Raw genomic sequence first — 24,732 nt, 5'->3', positions numbered from 1 at the left:
TTTATAGATTCATCTTATCTTTTTACCTGTGAAATAATGGTATTTCTTAGAGTTGGCCCTTTACACAGCCCTTTGGGTGATCTTTTGTAGCTGAGAGCTTATGACTTAGAAATTTGAATCCACAAATCTGGAGTTTTACCTCCGGTGTAGAAATCTTCTCTGTGAGTGTTTCTATTTGGATGTCTTGGAATCATCTGAAACTCAATAGTTGCTCCAAAGTCCAAACCATACTCTGCATTACCAGTTTTAGTCCATGGCAATCAAGCTAGCACCTGGCAATGACTTGCCATCAATTCAACTTTATTAACATTTCTTGAAGAAATCTTATCACATCTACTATGCCTTCCTTCATTCAGCTCTCATTTTACCTTTCCTGGTCTGAGGCAGGAGTCTCCTGTCTAGTCTCCATTCTGTTGCCAGTAGATGCAACTGGTGTTCCAGGTTTTGGTCCCGTCTCAGAAAGAATTCAGAGACAAGACGCAGTGGTTAAAAAAGTAAAGTGAGGATTTGTTAAAGGATGGATAGTACACTCTCAAGAGGAGAGCAGGCAGGCTCAGGTGAGCAGTGCCCTGTATTTCTTTGGCAAGTTAGTTACATAATGTGTAAGAATGAATGGGCGGAATATTCATTGGAGAGTGAAGGGTTTGGGGTCGCATTCCCTGATTATCATCCCAATTCCACCTTCCAAAGGGAGGAGGGATTTTTGTCCTTATTTAGTCTGGATGGAAAGTGACATGGCATTGGTGCATGATGGGTACTTCTAATCTGCATGGCTAATTTTATTGAAATGAAGGCATAATGAGCAAAAGGTTACATTCAGACACTGGAAATTCCTGCCTTTTCTCACTTTTCTTTGTCAATCTCCAGGCCACTCATCACCCCAAAATGTGTGACCACTTGTCAGCCCAAAGGTTTCTGCTTTTCTTTCTCTGCCCAGGGACCCCTGGTGCTTACATGATGTATGGTTCCCTGCATTTGGCCTGTGCCCCTCCTTTCTGCCCAATTCCTGCCATTTGGTCTGTGTCCCCCTTTCTCTGCTCACATCTAGCTATCTGCCTGCTCTAACACTTCCACTGTTTGCACAGCTGCCAAAGTGGCGTTGGCCTGGACATATTGTCAGGTAAAAAGGCAGTGGCATCCTGGCCTAGTAAAGGGATGCCCATATGGGACATCGTCCTGTGGAAAGCACAGTGGGAATCTGAAGGAGGCACTAGTAAGACATGTCAACACCCGTCAGAAGCACTCCCTGCCAGGTTTGGAAGGTAACTGAAATCGACTAGCAGATGCCCTGTGTGCTTCTGTGAGGTGGACCACCTGGGTCCGTGACACGAGTGGACGCGGGGCCACTGCAGCAATGCAGAGATGAGCTGCACCTAGACATTTTCCTCTTGCGCCCTCTGAGGCACAAAGTGTCGATAAAAGCTGTTCTGTCTGCTAGCAAAATAGAGACTGCTGTTGGCTCTGTGGCAGATTCCCTGGTGGGAAGGCCCTGAACACAGCTCAGCAAGACAAGCTGAGGCCAATACTGGGAGCCCTGGGGGTGGGGGCAACTACAGAAGGGTCCTGACAGGAATAGACTGACTCTAGATGCTGGAAATGCTCGGAGTGCCATGAAAGAACTGGAACAGAAAACACGGCACCAATTTAAATGCCTGAGCATCATTTCTTCAGACCGAGGGATTTACTTTACAACCGGCGATGTCCAGCGGTGGGCAGAGACCTGTCCTCCTCAGATGACTAGTCTGACAGCTGGAACAGGCAATCAGAACCTTGGCTGTCTAGAACAGGGCAGTAAAACCTGGTTTACATGCCTTCACAAGTGTGTGTTCATACTCCACATGGGCATGAGTGCAAGGGGCGTCCCCGCTGGGTATTTCTCTGTTCTTCTGATGGATCAGGTGAGGAGGGGATGGAGAAGGTGATGATACGATTTATTCTCCACATCATTTCAGCTTTTTTTTTTTTCTTACTTGATGAGGTGGTCAGAGGAGTAGGGCTGCAACTGCAAGGGCTGGAAGTAGGGATAATTCCTAAGAAATTATTTTTAACCTTTCTGTCAGGCAGGATTCCTAAGGGCCTGATGGGCCAGGATGTGTCTTCACCATCTGGCCAAGTTGGGATTAACAGTGAATGCAGATACACTATTGCCTGGCGTAAAGATAACCCACTAGTTCTGTAGCCATGTGACCTGACTCTGGGGGAGGAGCGACATGGGGGGAGGCACTTGCTAGACTAGTGTCTCTGCCTGCATTTTAGATCAGCGCCGTGGCTGAACCCAGTGTCCCTTCTCAAGGTAGAAAAGTTTGGGTACAAATGGAGAGAAGTAAAAATAGTAACTATTGGTAAAGGAAAGAATAAATGGGTTATGTAATGAAGGAAACTCAATCTTACATTAACACTTCAAAAGAGGCTCAGAGCAAGAGAGGATAGTTTCTTAGCTCGATCTTACCAGATCCCAGAAAGAGTGAAGCCATATAATGCTGAGACCAGTCTTGCTTTTGGAACCTGACAAGATCAAATGGAATCCTGCAAACATGAGTAGCCTCCCTCTGGGAGACATTTTCATACAGTATGATTGATGATGGATTAGATATTTATTAATTATTGAGATTCATTGTTTGCTGTAAGGAATTCATGTCCAAAGACATGGTAGACAGTGGTATTGTGATTCATAAGAAATATATATATTTGGTCATTCAGATTTTCACAGAAGTATGTATTTCTCATACATATTTGGTCTTGTCCATGGTTCTTGGCTCACAGCTTGCAAAATCCTTGGAATTTCTCAAGTGGTGAGAGCAATACAGGTGTCTTTGTATGTAAATGAGGTGACTTTTTGAACTCATCTAGGATGGAGGCTGGTTGTCAGGAGAACCAACTGTGTGATTAGAGGGTTGGAACTTTCAGCTCCACTTATAGACCCTCAGGGAGGGAGAGGGGCTGGAGAATGACTTCATTCATCAGTGGTCAGTGATTGAATCAGTCATGCCTATGTAATGAAGCCTCCATGAATACCCAAAAGGATGGAGTTGAGAGAGCTTCCAGGTTGGTGCACAAGTGGAGGTGCTGGGAGAGTGACGGGCCTGGGGGGGCTATGGAAGCTCCATGCCCTTCCCTGTACCTTGCCCCAAGTATCTCTTCCAGCTGGCTGTTCCTGAGTTACATCCTTTTATAATAAGTCGGTAACCTAGGAAGCAAATATTTGTTTCTCTGAGTTCTGTGAGCCTCTTTAGCAAATTGATTGGTCCTGATGAGGTGGTCATAGGAACCTCTGATGTATAGCCAGTCTGATGACAACCTGGACTTGTAACTGGCATCTGAAGATGGAGGACAGTCTTGTAGGACTGAACCCTTAACCTATGGAAACTGATGCCCTCTCCAGGTAGACAGTGTCAGAATTGAGTAGAATTCTGCCACCCAGCAGGTGTTCAGAGAGTTGCTTGTTGGTGGTACGGTGAAATCTCCTCCCTCTCCCGACCCAGCCCAGTGGAGTTGGGTGCGGGAATACAAAGTATTACCCTTATCAGGGGGGCCTCCCCTTTCTACCATTTCCCTATCACCTGGAGCCTACTTTATTTTCTCCATGGCAGTTTTCACCAACCAGCATTTTACATATCCTTCCTTTCTTTTTAATGGGTGGGGGGAGGTAATTAGGTTTGTTTGTTTATTTATTTATTTAACGGAGGTACTGGGGATTGAACCCAGGACCTCAAGCATGCTAGGCATGCACTGAGCTATACTTTCCCCCTCCTTATTTCTTTATTGTCTTTTCTCTCTTTAGAATGTGTGATCAGTGAGGGCAGGTTTGTGTTTCTCACTTCCTACCATTCAAAGCCTAGAATAGTGCCTGGCACATAGATTTTCAGTAATGATTACTGAGAGAATGAATGAATAGAGGGGTACAAACCACATGCCATTGCTGAAGGTCAGTGAATACCACTTCTCAATCTGCTTGAGATAGGGTTTCAAATATCTCAATAACCAAGAGGTCTTCTCAACTCTTACTGCTAATTGCATGTAATTTCGTCTATAATGTAATAAGTATAGTTTTCCAACAGTTATCCTATTAGTGAAGCAAATCAGGGATGTTAAAATTAGGTCTCTTCACAAGGCATCTAACACTCTCATTACACCTACCTTTGGATTGACTGGTGATAGTAAATTCCTAGTATCTTTCAGCTTCCTCTAACTGCCTCTGGATGAGAGGGAAAAGCTGCTTATGTGCTCATTGTTCTTGGTCTTCACAGCTAAATTCTAACAGAGTGTCTCAGGAGATATAGAGTGATAATCCAATTAGATAAACATTTGTTCCATTTTCTTCCCCCAGAGGCCTCAATGCACATTTCTAGAGATTTTTTCCCCCTACCTACTTTATTAGCTTCAAAAATTAAGGCTGGATGTATAATCAGAAAGACGATTATCAGTTCTCTGTGCTTCCAAGCTGATGTTTTATGTTTCTCTAAGTCCAGATGAGCTGCAGACGTCCTGCTCATTATCTGGGAAGCACCGACCACTATAGGCAGAGACGAGAGTCTTTTTCCAGCTGCTCTCCCTAATGTTGCAGAAACCTTCCTTTTCAGTTCATTAAATTTAACTCCAGGCAATTACGAAAATGCAAGAAAATTCTTTTTTGTTATTTCTTTGGCACTTCTTAAGTTCAATGTCACATTAGCAGCAATGAGCCAGAGGGGTTTTTACAGTTTTTTTGTTTTGTTTTTTTGCAGTAGTTATTTCGGGAGATACTTAGAAAAAAAGATCCATTCCAAATGACAGATAGCATTATTTTTCTTTTATTTATACTGATGTGCCCTCAATTGTAATCATTTTCTAAGTTGGCTTTATAAGTGCACAATCAGGAGGAAATATTCTTGAGTTTTATACTGCACCAAAAATCTGGACTGTAGTTTTCAATCAGTTGTTCATAACACTTAAAATAAATGGCTTAAAGACCATTTTTAAAGCATAATTAAGGAATATTTTGTGGATATGTGTGTGCACTAAGATTTTTCACTAATTTTTGCCAGTCCTCAGTTCTGAAAAATTTAAGACAGAAATAAGAGAGTCTTACAGATAGATTTTGCAGAGCATTCTGTGTTAGGTATGTGCCATAATTTATTAATTTAAACTTTATTTATTTATTTATTTAAATTGAAGTACAGTCAGTTACAGTGTGTCAATTGCTGGTGTACAGCACAGTGTCCCAGTCATGCATATATATGTATTTGTTTTCATATTTTCATTAAAGGTTATCACAAGGTATTGAACATAGTTCCCTGTGTTACCCAGAAGAAACTTTTTTAAAAATCTATTTTTATATATAGTGTCTAACATTTGTAAATTTCAAACTCCCAAATCTATCTCTTCCCACCCTCTTTCCTTGGCAACTGTTAAGATTGTTTACTATGTCTGCGAGTCTGTTTCCGTTTTGTAGGTGGTAAACTTTACATTATTTATAGCCACTTATATTGCTTCCACATGTTTGTAGCTACAACTGTGATAAGTATCTTTATACTGTATCATTGTGCACAGGCTTTATATCAGTTATCTATCTGCCTTTCATATTTGTCCACACATGCACACACACACACACACACACACACACACACACACACACACACACACAGTGTACATAGTCACCACACATTACCTATTAATCTTTCCCCTTTTTTGCATCTATTTATCATGCCTTTCTCTAGATTTTAGGATCAGTTCCTAGAAGTGGAATTACTAGGTCAAAGGGTATGTTTATTTTTAATTAAAAAACAGTATCTACTTTCCCATTCATTGACTTGAATTAATATTTTCCCCACTAGTACAAACGAAAATCTTTTTTTTTTTTTTTTTTTGCCTCATGCTCGATAAGATTGTATATTGTCAGACTTTATTTTCTTCATCCATTGGGTGGTGGTTTTATTTTATTTTTGTTTTGTTTTTAATTTTGGGGGGCCTTTTTTTTTCTTTCTTTTTTTTTTTTGATAATTAGGTTTATTTGTTTAGTTATTTTAATGAAGGTACTGGGGATTGAACCCAGAACCTTGTGCATGCTAAGCATGTGCTCTACCAGTGAGCTATACCCTCCCCTGCATTGGGTGGTTGTTTTAAAGGCATTTCTTCAACTATGAATGTTCATGAGAATCGTTTTCGTAAGTTTAAAAGCCATTTATATTTTCTTCTCTGTTCTTCTGACCTTGTTATTATATCCTACCAGAAAGTGAAATGGAACTTTCAGCTGAGGCTTTTGGTCCCTCCTTAGATTGTTTTTGTTTTTTTTAAATAAACTTGTTAAATATGTAGGCTCTGATAATTGTCAGTGGAAGGTGCTGCTCTCAAAACTTAGGTGCCAGTGGACTGTGTCTGTATGTGGTGCTGTAGTCTAAGTAAGAAATGTACCGGTTGATTGCTACATCTGCCTTGGTTATGGACCCATAATTATATTTAAATGTTTCTGGCTAGGAATTGTGTGTTTTTGAAAGCCATTATGATCCCTATTCTGAAGACAGTTGTTTCAAAGTCGTCTTTAGTTTTTATTACTGAACAAATGTTGCCGTAATCTTTTTGCAACATGCATTAGATCGTGATTCGTACCAGACATGGCCTTGGTCCATCATTTTTAACTTCATTATGGGCGGCATTTTGATTTTGCTGTGGATTCTTACATATAGACATTCATGTGGGCATAAACATACAAAATTAATTTTCCTATAATTTTAAAGAATCTTTTATAAAAATATCAGATCAAAATCCTATCTACTATGACTCCTTCTACAGCTAGGATAATTTCTTCTTGATTTATTTTTATAAATTATTTTTCCGTAGATAGCAAGGGAGTGTCATCAGCAGAAAAGACTTGTAGTAAAGATAGTCAAAAGTGATAAACGTATAAAAAAAAATACCCCAGCAGATGAATATTGTAAACGGGTGAAACTTTTATAAAGATAAATTGCAAAAGGGTACAGTTATTCCTCAGCTGTCGGAGCAGCAGCTGGACGGTCACGGGGGTGGGTTTGATGGGGTTTTCACTTCAATCACTGTGTTTATGAAAGACTGGGACGCAGGCCTCTGCCTCCCCTGAAGGTGTTCACCTTAGTCTCCGTGTTGTTTTCTAGTCTCACCGGCTGACTCTTGATTTTGAAATCCATTTTATTCTTCAAGGGAATCAAGACACTGTATTCCCCAAGGAATGGATTTAAAAATTTGGGGAGGGGTAATTAGGTTTAATTTATTTCTTTATTTTTTTAATGGAGGTACTGAGGATTGGACCCAGGACCTGGTGCATTCTAAGCATGAGCTCTACCACTGAGCTATACCCTCCCCCCAAGGAATGGATTTTAAAGGGTCTATTAATACATTTACACAGTTGCTGAATGTCCCCCTCTATTATTCCAAAGTGAGTTATGAGGATTTAGGAAGCACTTTGAAATTGTAATTTTATTCTGTTCTTTGTTTTACTGCTGCTGTAGAGCAAATAGTATATTATTTGGCTATTACTGATACCATAAAATAAATTAACATAGCTTAAGACTGAATAGGAGGGGGTGGGTATAGTTCAGTGGTATAGTGTGTGCTTAGCACGCACGAGGTCCTGGGTTCAATCCCCAGTACCTCCAGTAAAAAAATAAGTAAATAACCTAATTACCTTCCCCCCTTAAAAAAAATCTATTAAAAAAAAGAAAAGAAAAACTGAATAGGATAGTCAGGGTGCTTTAATATCCTGGAAAAAGTGTTTTTTGTTGGTTTGTTTTTAGAAATTTGTGATTGCCTTTTTCTTAATCAACCCTCCCTCCCATTTCCGGGTGTTCCCTGCTCCCTTGTGCCTCCCACAGGAACTCCCATGCGATGAAATTAAAATTGAGAGAAAGCTGTGACGGAATGCTCTCTTGTACAGACTCCAGTCTCAAGATAGTTTCCCAAATCCTACAGCCCCCGCCTCCTGACATGTCCTGGGCTGTAACTCCTGCGATGCCAGGTTCAGCCACTACCGATTTTACTTCAGCAGCTTGTTACTGTTCTGTCCATGTCACAACACTGTACTTTTGGAGAAGTTTAGGTGAACATACTTTGAGCAAATGAAATGAATATAAAATGTTCAAGAGGGAGCACTGACAGACAACTTTAAGTTTTGGATAAATTAGTTGGTTACTTAACCCTAGTGACCTCTTTGTAATTGATCTGCTATTTTACCTTAACCATTCTTTGTATATAAACCTCACATTCATTCATTCTTTTATTCAATTATTCATTCAACAAGAATGTGTTTATTCTATGTGTTGGGGTTCGTTCCAGGCAAGGAACAAAACAGGTAAAGACCTGGCCTCTCATGAGAGGTGAGAGAAAGAGAGAATAAAAACGTAACAGCAAACCAAAAAGAGATACAATATCAGGTACCATAAAGAAGGGCAGGAGGATAGAGGTAGTCAAGAAAGGCTTCTTAGAGGAAGTGACATTTGAGCAGAGACCTGCCTGAAGTGAGGGAGCTGCCAGGTCTATATTGAGGGGAGAAATGTTCCAGGTAGAGAGAACAGTAAGGGCAGAGCTCTAAGGAAAGTGTGGTTTTAACAGAAGATTGGGTTCCAAATTCATCACCTCCACGTGACCCTGCCCTCAAGGGCATGAGAGTGAGGGTGAGCTTGCTCAGGAAATAGCAGAGAGCTGGGGGCAGTGAGGCTGGAGGGGTACTTGTAAGAGCATCTCTGCCTCAGGTAAAAAACTAGATTGTGGAGAAATAAAATCCAGAAATTTTTGTTGACCAAAAAGTTGAAATACAGTTGACGGCCTAAAATTAACCAGTTTGGCATCACCAGAATTGCCATTTACAAATGATACGTTCTAGAGGACCACATCCAAACAGCCCACACATATATGCAAAGATAAAAGCTGCTCGAGTTTACTAGTCTTCAAGGACATAAACAATGAGAGGGCTTGATGTTTTGCTTCAGCCTGGATTGGGGCTTTTTCATAACTCAAATTATGATCGAAAAGCTATGGCCTTTGCCTTAGGTGTTGCCAGGGGGCGGACCAAGGGCATTTTACCTGTCTGAAACAGTAATAGAAAAAGAGATGAAACTGTTTTCTAATCGTATCTACTAAATTTAGCCCATTTCTCTCTCTTTTTCCTCCCCCATCCCCATCATGTTCATTAGGTTATATGATCAAGGAGGAAAATGTGGCCTGATACATAACAGGTTGTTAACTTGAGGTACCTTGGTAGGGAGATGCTATGGAGGAAGGTGAAAAGGGGGAGTGAGTTGGAAAAAAGAAAAAAATGAAAGGACAAGACTGCAGGATCAGAAAGCCTGATTGCATTTAAGCGTGTTTGTATGTACACACTGTTTTCAGAGCCACTGACACTGACAGGAACTGTAAATCGTGGTGTGTTGGCTTTTCTTTGGAGTATGTTCAGGGTTTAATGAAAGGAATCACTAGGGACTCGGACCAGTGACATGTACGCTGGTCATGTTCACATTTGTGTTTGCAGGACGTGAATTAAGAGTTGCAAAATAAAAAAATGAAGGTAGTCACTTGACTGTGAGTGTCCAGGTACATATAAAGAAATAATGTGGTTTATTTTGAGAATTTTCATGTAGATTCTGATGGACAACACAGAAAATAAGGAGACTGCAAATCACCGGTTCTTCATCAGGCGTTTGAGGCTAGTTGTACATTCTGAGTGGTTCATACAGTGTGTTTAACAGGCTCCTTGCTTAGTTATGTTTTAGCAAACAGCTATTTCAGAAAATGTGTGAACTCAAGCTACCCTGGCAGTAATGATCTAATTTGTGCATCCTTTCCTGAATTTGTTAATGTGTGAATCTTAATTTGGGGAATTAAGGGCATCTTAATTTGTTACTGTGTGAGCTTCTGTCTTGTTTTTTAGGATTGCTCTCTTACTGGTAGACAGAGGGGAAAGGAACAGGGAAGAGGCGTGCCTTGTGGCGGAGGGGCAGGGAAAGCTGTACCCTGTTCTAGACGTCTTACCATCCTCTGCTGCTTCTCTTGTAACTGACTGGAAACCAAGGGGTTCTTTGTCCGTGATGATTAATCTGTGGCCTCTGCACACTTCTAAAGTAAAGGTTTGCATTTCTCAAACTTTCTAAATTGGAGTTGTTTAAAAAAGAGAGAGAGAGAGAGAGCCCCAGGAAAGGGCAATACAGTAGTGAAAAAAAAAAACAAAAAACAAAAAACTGGTTATTCACTGAAAAAAAATTTTAACCCACATTTTAGCAGCAAGTGATGCAAATTAAAAAGACACACGAGTAGAATGAAAATGATTTCTGTGTTTATGTTTGTCAGCAACGTAGTTATTTACAAATAACCCATATGAAAATGTAAAAAAGCATATTACATCTTCACATGCCGTCTGTATGAACTGAATAAAGCTTAGTGACATTATTTGTAAATCTGTAGTTAATTGTACATAGACATTTTGTGCGTTAAAAAAGAAATGTACATAATTTAAAATAAATTACATTATACAATTTACAAAGTAATATTAACAAAAACTTAGACAGCTGCCTCCTTATTTAAACAAAATAAATATTCAGGTAATTAAATTAACCAAAAAACACATTTTGGGGATTATAATTTATAGAAAGACATATTGCAAACTTAATAAAGGTATATTTTACAATGACTGGTACTGATCACTTCAAATCTCTGTGCTAGAAACAGGCAGGAAAAAGTACCAGAAAGGAAATCTTAATGTCTACTTTTTAAAAACAGAGTCCTGAAAAACAGTTGGGAAGAGTTCATTGAGGGTTTGAAGTAGGTAATCTAGAAACTATTGCTTGGGGTGGGGGGGAAACATCTACAAAACACAACAGTAAGACTGACTCCGATGATACCCTGAACAGACTAGAGATTTCTGACCGCTCAAAACATGACTCTCACGAACTAGAAGTCTTCATGTAACTGTCCGCTTTAAGATCTGGCTTGGTAGAAGCACAAAAACAAAACTACCAAATCAACTATATCCATGTAGCATTCGTTTTATTCATTTAATAATGTAGACAGAGTCCCTGCTCGATAGGGAATCACCCTACCACACTGCACAACATACTCTCTATAAAGAGTCGTGTCTCCTGGGCCCACACTTGTTTCACACACTCACAGTCCTGTTCTGCAGTCCCGGCCACCTGAGAGCAGGACCAGGCAGGATGGGACTGTCAGAAGTTGCAGTTCCCACATCTTAACCAAACCCAGGAAAGCTCACTGTCAGAAGTGAATCCTCAATTTTTGTTCAGTGACTATGATCCTTTCAACAGCCTCGAGCTTAGAGGGGAAACAGAACAAGAAACATTTGAATTTGGTACAATTTTTACAAATAGTGAGATACCCCCCCCCCCCCCCCCCCCCCCGGTCATTTGGGAAGCCTGATTCTTGTAAATCCATTCAAACCCTGATTCAGCCTAAGAATGGGCTCTCCTTTCTGTAAGTTTTCAAAGGTGCAGGCCTCCCTTGCCCTTTGATAGGGCAGGACCTGAACAAAGAGGCAAGAGAGGGGTAGGTGGAGGCGGAGAGTATTGGGTAGGACTAAATCTAAGGTACGAATCTACAGTTTTACAGAAGACGTCTTTTTTTTTTTTTTTTCCTTTGGCATGTCTTCCACAGCTTTCGTTTTTTTGGCTTGTGTCTTTGACCAGTACATTCTGTTTAAATCAAAAATGTTCACTGTCTAAGTGACACTTTGACTCCAATAGGAAGGACATATAGGTATTCAACTCTTTTTCTTATTAAAAATTTAGGCATGCTTAGTAAGTGGTTCTGGAGGAAGCAGACAAGATTAGTTGTTAAGAGAGCAGAGTAGGCAGAGAAATTCATCATCAAGGAGCAAGGATATATAGGGCGTTAGAGGAAGTTAAAAAAAATGAGAGGTGTTATGTGCTTCCTGTAAAGTCTTAAATGAGTGATTTTATCTTGAAATGTCCAGGAACTTAAGAGGGTTCTGATTAAGACACTATGACAGTTGCCACCTGCCTGAACGATGTGGCCAAAGCCTAACAGCGTGGCCAGGGATATGGACATCATGTAAGGAAAAATACTAACCACGTTGAAAAACAAATCTAGAGTGAAGAGTTACGTGTGTGTCATCACTAAACATTCTCTTCTTTTCAATGTCTTAGATACATATGGAAACAAAAGCCACTGCTTATACTTTACAGTGCCTGGCAGAGTGTCTCACATGGGATAACGTAATAGTTTCTGTCTTGTTATAAGTACTTTGTGCTTTGTTATAAGTAATTAAGAACGTGCTTTTATGCACTGCTTTTCAAATTAGCTTTAAGCTACAATGTAGGGTCCTCAAAACAGCTTTGAAATAAGGATTATGGTCAATTTCCTAGATTGGGTATTGATGAATGAGCAAATCAACCACTTTCAGGAGAGATCAGTTTGCCACTTATTTATGGTTTATATTGAAACAGTCCAACCAGTGTAAAACTATTGTCAATATTTTTCATTTCTTTTTTCTTCTTAAACCAAGCAGACCTGCATATTTAGAGAACAGTAATTCTTAGTCTTTGTGAGCTCACAGACCATTTTGGTAAGGCAAAAGTGTCAACAGACAAGTTACTGCTACATTCCCCTCCCGAATTCTTACAGTGAACAGGAAGAGTAAGATTCTGATGAAATTCCAGTATTTAACTCGTTATTGACTCATGCCAGGAACAAAAATAAGGCCATTTTCATGTTATAAGCATGAATATAGGAACCTCCATTTGTCCAAAATAGTCAGCTAGCTACCTTCACCTCCCTGTACCTTTCTAACAAGAGGCCATCCAGTGTGTATTCATCCTAATGAACTTCCAGTATGCTCCTTAGTGTCAGGTCACATTGAACCTCGTTTCCTCCATATATGTAATGTTGTAAAAGGTAATCAATTTATGAATAAAAAAATCTTGCATTTTCTTAACATTTTATAATTTTGACTCATTAATTCATTTAATTCTAACAATATAGGTCGGATGATACTGAGTAGCCTTTGGAATTGATGACATTTTACGAAAGTATAGAAGTAGTAACTATTTTATTCCAGTCAACAATTTCAAGGGTACTGGCTGTGGCATGGCATGCATTAGCTGAATTCTTCAAGTAACTGTAAAAGACTCTTTTCAACCATTTTGGACAAATGGAGTTCATTTTATTCAGAGATCAACTTGAGGATTATGTGGAAGACCCCTGAGTGTATATATTGACAATCACAGGTTTAGGGTGACAGTATTATTTTTGTCCTCCTCATTAATAAGACGGATGAAATGGAATTTGTTTTTATGCTTTTCCTTTAAGGTACAATTTTCATGTTCCTGACAATCTGTTTGCTTTGAAATGATTTATACATAGCTTAATACAGTGACTATTGAATAAGGAATTAATGCTTGCCATCTTTAATGCATATTGAAATATTCAGATATCTGTTCATTTGAGGGACACTGACATCCTCATCTCATTTTTTATAATCATTGTAGATACTCTACTGAACAGTAGGGGGAGTTCAGACTCTAGTATAAAGGTAAAATACCTTCTAGTACAAACCACTTTTATAGCAACAAGATAAAACACCTTGTGATACTATTTTTTAAAGACCTGAAAACCTAATGTCCTCCCTGCTCCCAAATGTTGTTGCAGGAAATGTTGCCTGAAAAATGGTATTGCTTTTTAATGGCACCTTTTGAATTTTCTTTTCATGTGAAAGAGGTTGACCAAGTTAGATACCATTTCACTGTGCCATTCTCATGGCTATGTCTGTGAAAAATGAAGCTGCTTCCGATACAGTGGTAAGTTTAATGACTGTTTTTCATCTTTGAAATTAAACACTGATTGCAGTTGGAGGGTAAGTGAACGAAAACTCAAGATGACACATGGAGAGTCAGCACTGAAAAAACTTCTAGACCAGCGACCAGCAAACCACAACTTGCTAATGAGGTCTGCTGACTTTTTTTTTAAGTTTTACTAGAAAACAGCCATGCTCATTCTTCTACATACTGTATTGTGTATTGTCTAGGGGGTGTTCTCACAGTGGCAGAAAAAGTTGCAACACAGACCTGGCTGAAAATATTGACCATCTGACCCTTTACAGAAAAAGTGTGCCACCCTTGGTCTAGATATTTAATGAAGCCCTAGACAAAATAGTGATTCTTCTCTTTTTAAAATTCTAGTTTTGAAATCATGCATTAAAAAGGCTTGCTTCAGATTTCACTAGTGAGAAAGACAAAACTATGGATTTTGAAATAGATTCGATCTGAAACTAGAAAAACAAAGCGGGGAGAAGGAAAAATCAACACACAATTTTGATTTCTTTTAGTTACAAAAATCATCAATACATTATTTTCTCCATCTGCTCAAAATTAAAAAGACAACCAGCTCCTTTTTTTCTTTTCTTTTCTTTTTTTAACAAAGCTAACAAATATAAAATTCCAGTCATCAACACCCTTCAGAGTACAATTAAAAACCAAATAGTGGGATCCACCTTGGAGAGTAAATGAGTTCGGGACTTAAACACTTAAATTACCGCCATATTGTTGATTTCACAGTTACTGCAGCGATGAGGAAGGGTGTGGACAGCAGATGTCATAGTTAACTCTGTCCTATCGCCATCCCAGATGAACTCGACTCTCTTCAGGACACAAGAACTTGTACATGTCTCCATGACACTCTGAGCACAGATGTCTTCATCCCATATGAAAAGAGGCAGTTTCTATGGCAATACTGGTTAAGTGCCCATCATGCTGCACTAATATAGTGCAAAAATGTGCCTTCCATGTAGCAAAAAAGATGCAGGCAACCAGTTTGAAAATTAGGGAAAGTAGAAACGTATTAATACAAGCAAATTAATTTTCCAGACAATAACCACTATAAAATACTGAACTTGAGGACTCTTCTAAGATACTAGTACATGTCCAGCATTCATACTTCGGAGAGAGACAAGAATTAAGTCTTATAAAAGGGTCTTTGCCTCTGAAATGCAGGTCAGTGAAACTACCACCAAGATGCTGAATTTATTCAGTGGGTTTTGTGCTCAGTTTAGAGCTTATCAACAAGTATATGATCTGACATAATAATGTGTATCATTCAACTGAGTATATATGTTGTTACGTCTGGCTATAGTAGTGTAGAGATCTTGGTATTAACTCTTCATGCGAAAATCTTACTATGGGTTAACACTGCAGACAGAGGCTTGCATCAGGCATCCTACCTGGCCAATTCGACCACCGTATTTTAGAGACGAAGGTGAACTGTCAGTTGGTAGATTTCAGAAAAGATCTCATAAAACTCTCGGAATGCAGCATGTATTCAACTAAATCTCCTAGAATTCTCAGGGCAGATGGTTTCTTTCTAAGTGGTACTGTCTTGATATCTTCAATGGCACTGTGATTTTCACTCTTTTCTTTATGATGATCTTTTAAAAAGTTAAAATGCATTTTAATCCCCACAGTTTGAATAGCTTTTTGGCCTCTGGGTATCTACAGCAAAGGCAGAAAGCTGAAACCTGTTGTTGCGGGGTAAATTAACAGTTTACATATCTGCATCTCCATCATAGGCTAAGGTTAAAGGTTTCAGTCGGTTGTTTTGCCTTCTTTGGGGTTTCTTTGGCTTTTTGCTGTTAAAAAAAAAATTGGGAGAAGGAAAATCAACCTTCGATTGTAATTTTTATTGTTTTAAATGAAAAAGTTGAACATTGATAAACCTAAATTGCTTAATTGCCTACACTGCCGAAATTCAACTTTAAAATTTGGTTTTCTAGTATCTTTGAAGCTCTCAGTTTTATGTTTTGAATAAACCTGAAACAGAACCCTTCAAGAATTTTATTACCCTGTAAAAGATAAATGAGTTAAATGGATTTCCTCTAGTACTAACAATGGAAATAATGTTACAGTATAATCATTTATATTTGTCTGTAAACCTTCATAAATCACGTAATTTATAATTAATACACGTGTTGAAAGATAGTTGAATAAGATTGAGTATTACCACTATATCTACCTCAGGAATAATGCAATATAAAAATCCACAGCTCACTGTAAGTATACAAAGTAATAATCGCTTCTATAACCAAGGAGAATACGATTGAGAAGATGACCTGGGGCAGCTCTGGCTCATCTTCAGAAATTAAATGGCTCAGACTTGATAGTTGTTAAGACCATCTAAGGCTAAAACCATGCTTATTCAGAAATTCAGACCAATGCTAAATAAACATGGAATACTTATTTGAGATGTTAGATTGCTCTTTCTGGTTATGGCCAATTGAAAGTATTTTCTCTGAAATAAAAAGATGATTAAATTATTTCAAAATCTAAGGGGATATATAAACACTCACCAAGCTAGATAAATCATGGAGACAATGAAGATGAGTAACACAAATGCCCCAGCTGCTACACCGTAAACCCAGGTCTTTAGTCTCCCATCTAAGAAGAATGGATAGTAGTCATTAATTGACATTAGTCTGGGATATATATGACAGTCTTTAACTATGACCAATGACCAGTCACATATGACCAAGTCCTTTCAAAACTCAAAATGATATTCCTGCTTCGGCACAATTATGAGTTAGATGTTCCTTCATTAAAGATGAATTATCAATGAAAATTGAAAAGCAGTAAATAATGTTTCAGTTTGAGTTCAGATTTCAAGTTAGTATGTCTAAACTTCTATTGCTGCTTACCTGAATTTTACTGCAAACTCAATATATGTGTAATGCTATATAAACATTTATTTCCTTCTGATTTTCATTCTATCTTGAGAATGACAATTGAGAGAAAAGAAGAAAAAATAATGCAATTTCGAGGAAGTCCTACAACTTCGAGTTGATGCAGACAGGTGTCTGAATGTAAACTTTTGTTACTTAGACATTTTTTTCCCAGATGGATTGAAAGTTAATATATTTACATTTTTGGAACTAGTAATCCTTTATGTAGTTTACACTTAGTTCTTTAAAATTGATTTGACAGTATTATTTGTAAAAAATAACCAAGTCCGATTAACATATAAAAGCATCTCTAAATAACTGTTTTCTACCTTTTCTATTATATGGAATTAGACAAATCTTTATTTTTTCTTTCTTCAGTTTTATGACAAGAACTTTACTAAACTTGGTTTTCTGATTTCATTCTCTTTGAACTTCGCAGTTTTATATTCTGAAAAAAACTTCAAATGGATGATATTATTAATGCCTTTGCCTAACTTAATTTGATCCTCACACCAACATCTATTTTCTGTTGTACTCAGCTGACCAGAGGATTTTAGCATTAAAATTATGTATTGAGCAGATTGACCCCACAGAGACTAGCGTTTATCCGATATTTGGAAAGCAAATCAGTACTAGAAATCAGATTTCTCCTAGAGCTGGATCAACTTAGGGTTTCATTTGCTGGAAATAAACCAAGTTAATATTCTAAATAGCACCCCCCCCTTTTTTTCAATTCTAAAGATTTTTAAATATTGAGTCTAGGTTCACAATCAAAAGAGCAGTTCTACTGTTGGGTTTATTGGTCCTGACAGAAATTTAACAAGTATTTTTGGGTTTTTCATACAGCAAGAGCAAGGTCTAATTGTACATTTTTAGAACGTACTTTTTTAATGTATTAAAATGTTCACTTTAGGAAAATGATATTAAATTTTAAATGACAATAATAATATTCTCTCTATAAAAATCAGTTTTGATGTGAGATCTGCTTGGATTCTTGGTCAAGATTGCAAATGACCATTTGCTGGTCTGCTATCTTGGACAGAGAGAAGAGTTTCCCCTGCTTACAAAGACAAGTCAGCTTTGCAAAATTTATTTTCAGCTCAAAACCTAATGAAGGCAGGGATAGTGTGGTTAAACGTGAATCATCCAAATATTGTAAATACTTAAAAAATCCCAATATTGATTCACCAATAAGAGAAAGTATTTTGACTTAATGCATTAACAATAGGGATGTGCTAGCTGTGCAGATCGCTTCCTTCCGTCCTCATGCTTCTACTGGAGTTAGGAAGCAGCTGATGCCTGGGAACTTCCTTTGACTAGTCTCTTAGGTTTTTTGTGGGGGAGGTAATTAGGTTTATTTGTTTTTAGAAGAGGTACCGAGGACCTCGTGCATGCCAAGGATGTGCTCTACCACTTGAGCTATATCCTGCCCCCGACACTTCCTTTGGACATGATATAGTAGTCCCTGCAGGGTGTGAGAAAAAGTGGCATGATCTTAGCACCTTTTAAAGCACCAGCTTAGTTCTACAGATGAGCATACAGCTGCATCAACTGAAGAGAGAAAGTGTGCAGAGCAGGGATGGCATTTCATCAGCCGCCAAGCTTTTTGCCTGTATGGACTTCAAGTCCATTACCAGACGCATTAAGAGCTGTCTGCTTAATATGACAAGAGTCTGGTCAGTCTAGACAGGAAGGCTCCATCCCTGCCCCATGTATCTGGGGCCAGTATAGATTCTGAGTATCTGAGTGTGCCAACGCTTAAGGGCGACAAAAACTGGACTGGCTGACAAGTGTCCCCTGGTGCAGCACTGCATTACCGACTGTCCTATTTAAGGTTCAAATTATTAACACTCTGTAGTCAAAAGGACAATTGTTGAATGTCTTTATAGTTTTCTCCTAATCCTGAATGATAATGAGCTTGCTTCCTAAATGATATTTTCATTGTCAAACTTTTTTGTTCAATGTGAAGATAATTCTACTTGTAAATTTGGGACTGAAATTGAAATAATAATCAATCCTAAAATTTTTCTGAGAAGAAAGTAATTTCATCTCTCTGAATTTTAGGCATGAGTGCTTTTTTCATAATAGTAAAAAGTGGTAAGACTATATGGCAGTATCAAAATAAGTGAGTACAGATGAAATAATGATCTCATATGAAAATGCTTGCTCATTGTTCAACCATTTGGCATTGGTTAAATATACAGCTCAAGAATTCTACATCAACACTGTCCAGTCACTTCACCTGGCCCAAATGGCTGCAGAAACCAGGTCCTTCCCCGTCCTGCTGGGTTACTGGAGGGCTGGGTTGGATGTACTGCCCGACTGGTTTTCACATCTCCTCTTTTGTCTTCCACAGTGGGCATCACCACCACGGGGATAAGCGTGCACTGCTCAAGTGTACCATTGGAAGACATGACTTCAGTGTACCCTTCGTCACAACTGCACGTCCTCGTCTGCATGAGAACAAGACGTACATGCAAGGTGATCTTTGAAAACATAACAGACCCAGCTAAAGTGCAGGCTTTAAAGAAGTCTGTTTCTGGGAATTTACTTCATGAAATTTGTCAGAACTATGTAAAAAAAAGAACACACTCTTTGTACTTTATACAAACTTACTCTAACAGTAGAATCAAGTGCATTCAGAATTGTTTATGTTGATAAAAGTAGAGGTCCCCAAATAGAATTTTTATGCCTCAAGACACGCTTTTTTGGGGGGTGGGAGGGATGGATTGTATCAGAGGCAGTGAGCAGGGTGACAAACAATGAAGCTGGCTTGTCTACCCTAATGAATTCACACGTACCTCGCTGCAGTACGAGTAGGGTTGACTACACGGCGGGTTACAAGACCTGTCAGCATCAGGCTGGCGCACCACCAAGCAGCCCCCTGCAGAACAGAAAATCATATTTTGACAAGTAGCATCTCTTTCAATGAGAAAGTAGGTCATTGTTATAGGCTTGTCTTTGAATCCGGAAGCACCTTGGGAATCCTATAGATTTTTCTGAGGGTGGCTGAACGTGAAATATTTGGTTAACCTTGACCACTTTATTTAGGAACTTGAGGCCCTTCTGATTCAGAGGAGACAGCACAGTACCTGCCGCTCAGCAGGTGGTTGATAAGCACTTGCTGAGTGGGTGACTTTATAGTCACTACTTTGGAAATACGAACTGCACATAAGCTATTCCTGCCATAGTACCTAAGGCTAAGCCTAGCATCAAAAAAAGTTAAAATTCTTTCTTGGTTATTCAAGTAAATAGTTTTCATATTAAGATAAAAAATCTCTTTATGTGATAACATGTAGATGTATTTTTTATAATGCATATTTCTTTTTGAGAGAATCACCATTCCTACTAATTCAGGATATTTTGGGGGTGTAGGAAAGAAAACAAATGTAGCTACTAAGTGGTGTGTTTGCATTATTGTTTTAAATTGACATTGTAGCTCTCTATTTAGCCCTTTTCTTTCCTAGTAGAGTACCAGGTATGCCTAAGTCATTATAATGAAGTTTTAAGATGAGAATAGATGTCATAAAGAAACAATATTGGTGGCATGGAAGAAACTCAGAGTTTCAAACTATACTTGTTCAGTTTAACAGAATTTGAGCAAAGCAAAATTTTTCCTTTACTTATGGAATTGATGATCCTCTGGAATTTAATCAAAGGTGCCTATTGTTAATTCTTTGCCTAATCTCAATATTCTAAAACTATTCACAGGAAAATTGTTATGCAAAAGCAGTTAGTCATCGCAAGGCAGTTGCACTTAAATGGCCAGATTGAAGTTATCATCATCAAGCAGATGAAGACAAAGAAAAACATCTTGAGTTTCCTGTAAGGACAACTATTCATAAAATTAAAGCAATCGATTAAGGTAGGTAACATACTTTACATGCTTGTCTATTTCTTATAAAGAATCCCATCTCTCCTAAAAGATGGAAGAAAAATGCATATAGAGTTTATGGCAAATCATTTACACACTATTTTATTTTTGGCATTAGGAGGGAATGGCATTAATTTGGAATTAGGAGGATACTTTAGGGAAAAGAAATTGAAAATATGATTTCTACAGGAAGTCTTTTAAAATCTGACTTACCTTTGCACTGGGGAAGAGCCCCAACTTCAGTGTGAAAAACATGTAGAAGGAAGTGCAAATATTTGCATCCACATTTGAAAAAAAAACACAGCACATAACTGGAAACTAGCAGGACCTTTTGGGGAAGTTATAAAATTCTCTGTGACAGTTTAAAGGAGAATGTAGACATTCGTTTTCAACACTTGCACCAAGTGGCTCCCCTCTGTGATGCCTTTAGGTTCAGAAAGCCTGTGCTTCCCTTCCCAGGGCTCTTCCCCTCCTGTGCCTCTGAGAGTGGTGGAGGAATAGGTTTTTCTCCCAGAAAATAATACTGTGAAAGAGCAAACAGTCTCCTGGTAGGTGTCTTGTCTTTGGTACATATGTGTCCACCAGGAGTTGCTATTATCAAGCGTTTCTTAACACAGAATTTTCAAGTATAAAATCTTCACAAGAATATAGTTTGACATCCTGCTCTAGCTTTCCTAGGGAGGAAATGAGTAATTAGGTTTCCATAAATCCAGGTGATTTAAAATCCAATATAAAAACTGATGCTTTCCAAAAAGCGTATCGATCCTGCTCCTGTCATCTTACTGTAGATACTACAGCTAAATTTATAAATGGACATTACCCAGGGGCACCCAAATGCATAACACTTTGTTTCCCTGCCAGAGGGTCAAAACAGTGGCAGCAAGTCAGCAGGTCCCCCTAATGGTTAACAAGCTGCTTCTGGGCTCTGGAGCTTCTTGAGGATTAGGTCTAGAACGATGAATTGTTTGAGACATTAGATCTCTGGGTCCATGTGCTTGAGGGTGAGGTTGTGGTTCTGACCTCGGTTTCTTTATAGGAAATTTGCAGGGTGGTTCTTTCTGTCTCTGGACCTTTTCAAAGGGTCTTTGGGACCCTGCCATTTATGGGGACTTAGATAAGGAAACTTTTAGTAACTGCAGATTACAGTAGTTCTCTGGGGGTGTATATTTGGATCAAAGGAAATTTTAGAAAAGTTCTTCATTTGGATTACTTCTTTCGATGGGCGATGATTTTTGAGTGGGGATGGAGCAGGCTGACAGTAGCTACCAGATGCTCTGAGCTTGAGTTTTACCAATAGGTCTTCTCTATTACTTAATAAAAAATTAGAAGTCATAGATTTCTGAATTCAAGCAAAACACTTGGATTTGTACAATCATATTGTCTTGGTAATATTTGGTCTGCATGTATATTGCCTTTAAGGCACAGAAACACACAGTCAACAAAACTGACTTTTTTAGCATGTAGTGAGTTATTAATACATAAAATTTCTAGAAAAAATAATCCGAGAATTATTTACTTAAAATAATCATTTAGAGTTAGACAGTATTTTAATTAAATCTAGCAGCAATGTCTAAAATGGCTTGGTGAGGGAGAGTTTAATTGAAATATTAAAAAAATAATTTTTCATTGGTCACTAGGTACACAGCTCAGGCTTCCTGAATCCAATCATGTGTGGAATGTTGATAGAATATCTTTGATTTCTTAATTATTCTCTTTAATCAAATACATATGCGTTATAGGAGGATTTTCAAAGAACAGAGAAATGAGGTTTACCTGTTACATTTACTCCATCTGACCTTTGACACCAGACTGTTCGGGAAGAGCCCTTCCAAGCACTAGCCATCCATTTATACTCATAACACTGCCCATCTGCAGGGACACAGCAGATATTAACAGAGGCATTATGCAGTCCAGCAGGACAATCATGGAGATAGAGTATTAATAAAATATTTATTATAAATAACTGAAAAGCGGTAAGAAGTCCATTTTGAATAATTCAAATGTCAAGTTACTGTGCTGAAGTTGCTGTGTTACAAAAGTCTAGATACATACCTAAATCCATCAAATTTTCCTTGTCTGCTGTCACACTATCTGATGTGACCTTGGTTTTTAATTTAATGTTTTATTTAAAGTATGACATGTTGAATGTACAGACAAGAATGGAGGATAACTGAAAAAAAAAACTAAAAAATATTCAATTACCCACTAAATATTACCGTTTAGTCCTATTTGCTTTAGTTTTCTTTTGCTTGTGGATGAATAAAAAGTAACAAACTCTGTCTTACATTCTTTCCTGATTTGATCTCCCTCCTTGACTGTCCAGCAATACCCACTGTTTCTGAAGCAGACGCATGCATTTCTGTGACATGTTTTCTATTCTTTTAATATAAATACATATAATCCATAAATGATTTATAGCATTATTTTCAGGCAGTCTTAAAATTTCAAAAGTATCATACAGACACATGATACATAGATCATTCTGACACTAGCCAATGTTACAGATGAAGTATTTCTATGGGATTCTTAATGCAGACATAGTCAATTTATTTTAACTGCTATATAGAATTCCATGTTACTAACTACTACAGTTTATTTACCTATTTCCTCTATGGGTGAACTTTTCGGTTGTTTTCAATTTTTGCTATTACAACAGTGCCTCAGTGGTCAGCCTTGTGCAAGCCTCCTGATGCTTCTTTAAGTAAATCCCTGAAGGGAAATGTCTGGGTATCACTGGAGGGATTGCTACGACTTTACTAAATATAGCTCATTATTTTTTTTCTTTAAAAGGTGCCAATTTACATACCCACTAGCAGTAAGAGTCACCACTGCTCTAAACCCTCACAATCAGTTCCAGATTAAAAATTTTTTTTGTCAGTCTTGTGGGTGGGGAACACTATCTCATCATTTTAACTTTCAATTGATTACCAAAGCAATTAAGCAGTAAGAAAAGCATTTGGGGCATTTAGATTTCCTCTTGTGAATTGCTTATGTATATCTTTTGGCTCCCCCATCCCTTTTTTCTACTGAAATCTATCCCTATCTTACTGAACTGTGGGAATTTTTCATTCTGGAATAACAATTCTCAAAGTATGGCCCAAGGACCAGGGGAGACTGACATTCCTTCGGTGTACGAGGTGTGTGTGAGGACCTCCCCTTTTAACTATACATCTGGGTGAGTAAGGTTGAATTTTCTTCATATACATAAACTAAACTAAGACTGCAGTAGAGTGAGTACAGAAACAGATAAGTGAATTCAGTGGTCTCTCATTAAGCCAGATGTTACAGATTTGAAAGAGTGTAAAACAGGACCATGCATGTTAATTTTCTTCTTGTTTTGGAAACTAGTTATTTTACAGGAAATATCTATGGTAACATAAAATTGATTTATGATTGCTTTAAATTAACAAATGTTTTACAACTTCACTTGTCATTTTTAATACAATAAATTTTGATATATATGTAACTCCCAAAGAAAAGCAGTTTGGGGTCCTCAACAATTTTACAGGTATGAAATTGTTTTAGAAGGCTGAGAAGTTTTAGGATAGTTGTTCTAGACACTAATCCCTTAAAAATGACTTCACAAATAATTTTTAAAATCTGTGGCATATCCAGTAACCTTGTTTATGATCTATTTTACTGCATAGAAGATTTAAATTTTAATTTAAAAGTATTTTCATTGTTTTCTATTTTTGTTGGGGATTTTGGTGTCATGTTGGGGAGATACTCATCTTTTTTTCCCACCCAACTTTATTTAAGATTTTGTAAAAATGGGAGTTGTCTGTTTCTTTAAATTTTAGTAAAACTCAATTAAAGCCATTTAGGTTTTAGTATGTGTGCATGTGGGACTACGTATTTGATGGATGTGTGTTTTTAAGAGGGATAGAATCTATGGTTTAGCATCTCTTATTAATCTTGATAAATTATAATAACATTCTAAATTGTCATGTTTTTACATTTATTAGCAAAATTTATTCATAGAATTGTATTTCTTAAATACTATTTTTATTTGTAGTCGTAATAATTTTGCCCTTTTTTTCCTTCATTGATTTTGCCATGAGGTACTCTATTTTGTTTGGTCAAAAAGCAAATTATTGGTTTGCTGGTTATCTTCTTTCTTTGTTTTCTATCTCATTAAATTTGTAATTACTCTATTTCCTTTTTTAAAAAAATTGAGTTG

At 37.8% G+C, this 24,732-nt stretch overlaps 1 protein-coding gene and 1 long non-coding RNA gene across 7 annotated transcripts in view; one reads left to right on the top strand and one right to left on the bottom strand.

The window, feature by feature from the left end:
* LOC116281276 (uncharacterized) overlaps positions 1-24,732 on the top strand; it is a 60,856-nt gene that overhangs the window by 24,041 nt on the left and 12,083 nt on the right. For 5 of the 6 annotated variants that reach the window (XR_004190679.2, XR_012074460.1, XR_012074462.1 and 2 more), the window contains exons 2-4: positions 19,035-19,159; positions 20,390-20,543; positions 23,644-23,727. This is a non-coding gene — a long non-coding RNA (uncharacterized lncRNA). Of the gene's footprint in view, positions 1-14,869; positions 14,961-19,034; positions 19,160-20,389; positions 20,544-23,643; positions 23,728-24,732 lie in introns of those variants that run through there. The other variant, XR_012074459.1, reaches the window with a different exon arrangement.
* The window catches only part of THSD7A (thrombospondin type 1 domain containing 7A), a 353,632-nt gene continuing 340,438 nt past the window's right edge, over positions 11,539-24,732 (bottom strand). The window contains exons 23-27 of the mRNA XM_031679614.2: positions 22,326-22,421; positions 19,480-19,562; positions 18,921-19,131; positions 16,310-16,397; positions 11,539-15,592 (exon numbers count right to left, since the gene is read on the bottom strand). Of these exons, the coding sequence (XP_031535474.1) occupies positions 15,508-15,592; positions 16,310-16,397; positions 18,921-19,131; positions 19,480-19,562; positions 22,326-22,421 (563 nt within the window). The 3' untranslated portion in view covers positions 11,539-15,507. The remainder of the gene's footprint in view (positions 15,593-16,309; positions 16,398-18,920; positions 19,132-19,479; positions 19,563-22,325; positions 22,422-24,732) is intronic.

This window comes from Vicugna pacos, chromosome 7 (assembly GCF_048564905.1).
Source record: "Vicugna pacos chromosome 7, VicPac4, whole genome shotgun sequence".
Classification (NCBI taxonomy): Eukaryota; Metazoa; Chordata; class Mammalia; order Artiodactyla; family Camelidae; genus Vicugna; species Vicugna pacos.
Note: the sequence above shows the minus strand (reverse complement) of the source record. Positions and strands in the feature narration are given on the sequence as shown.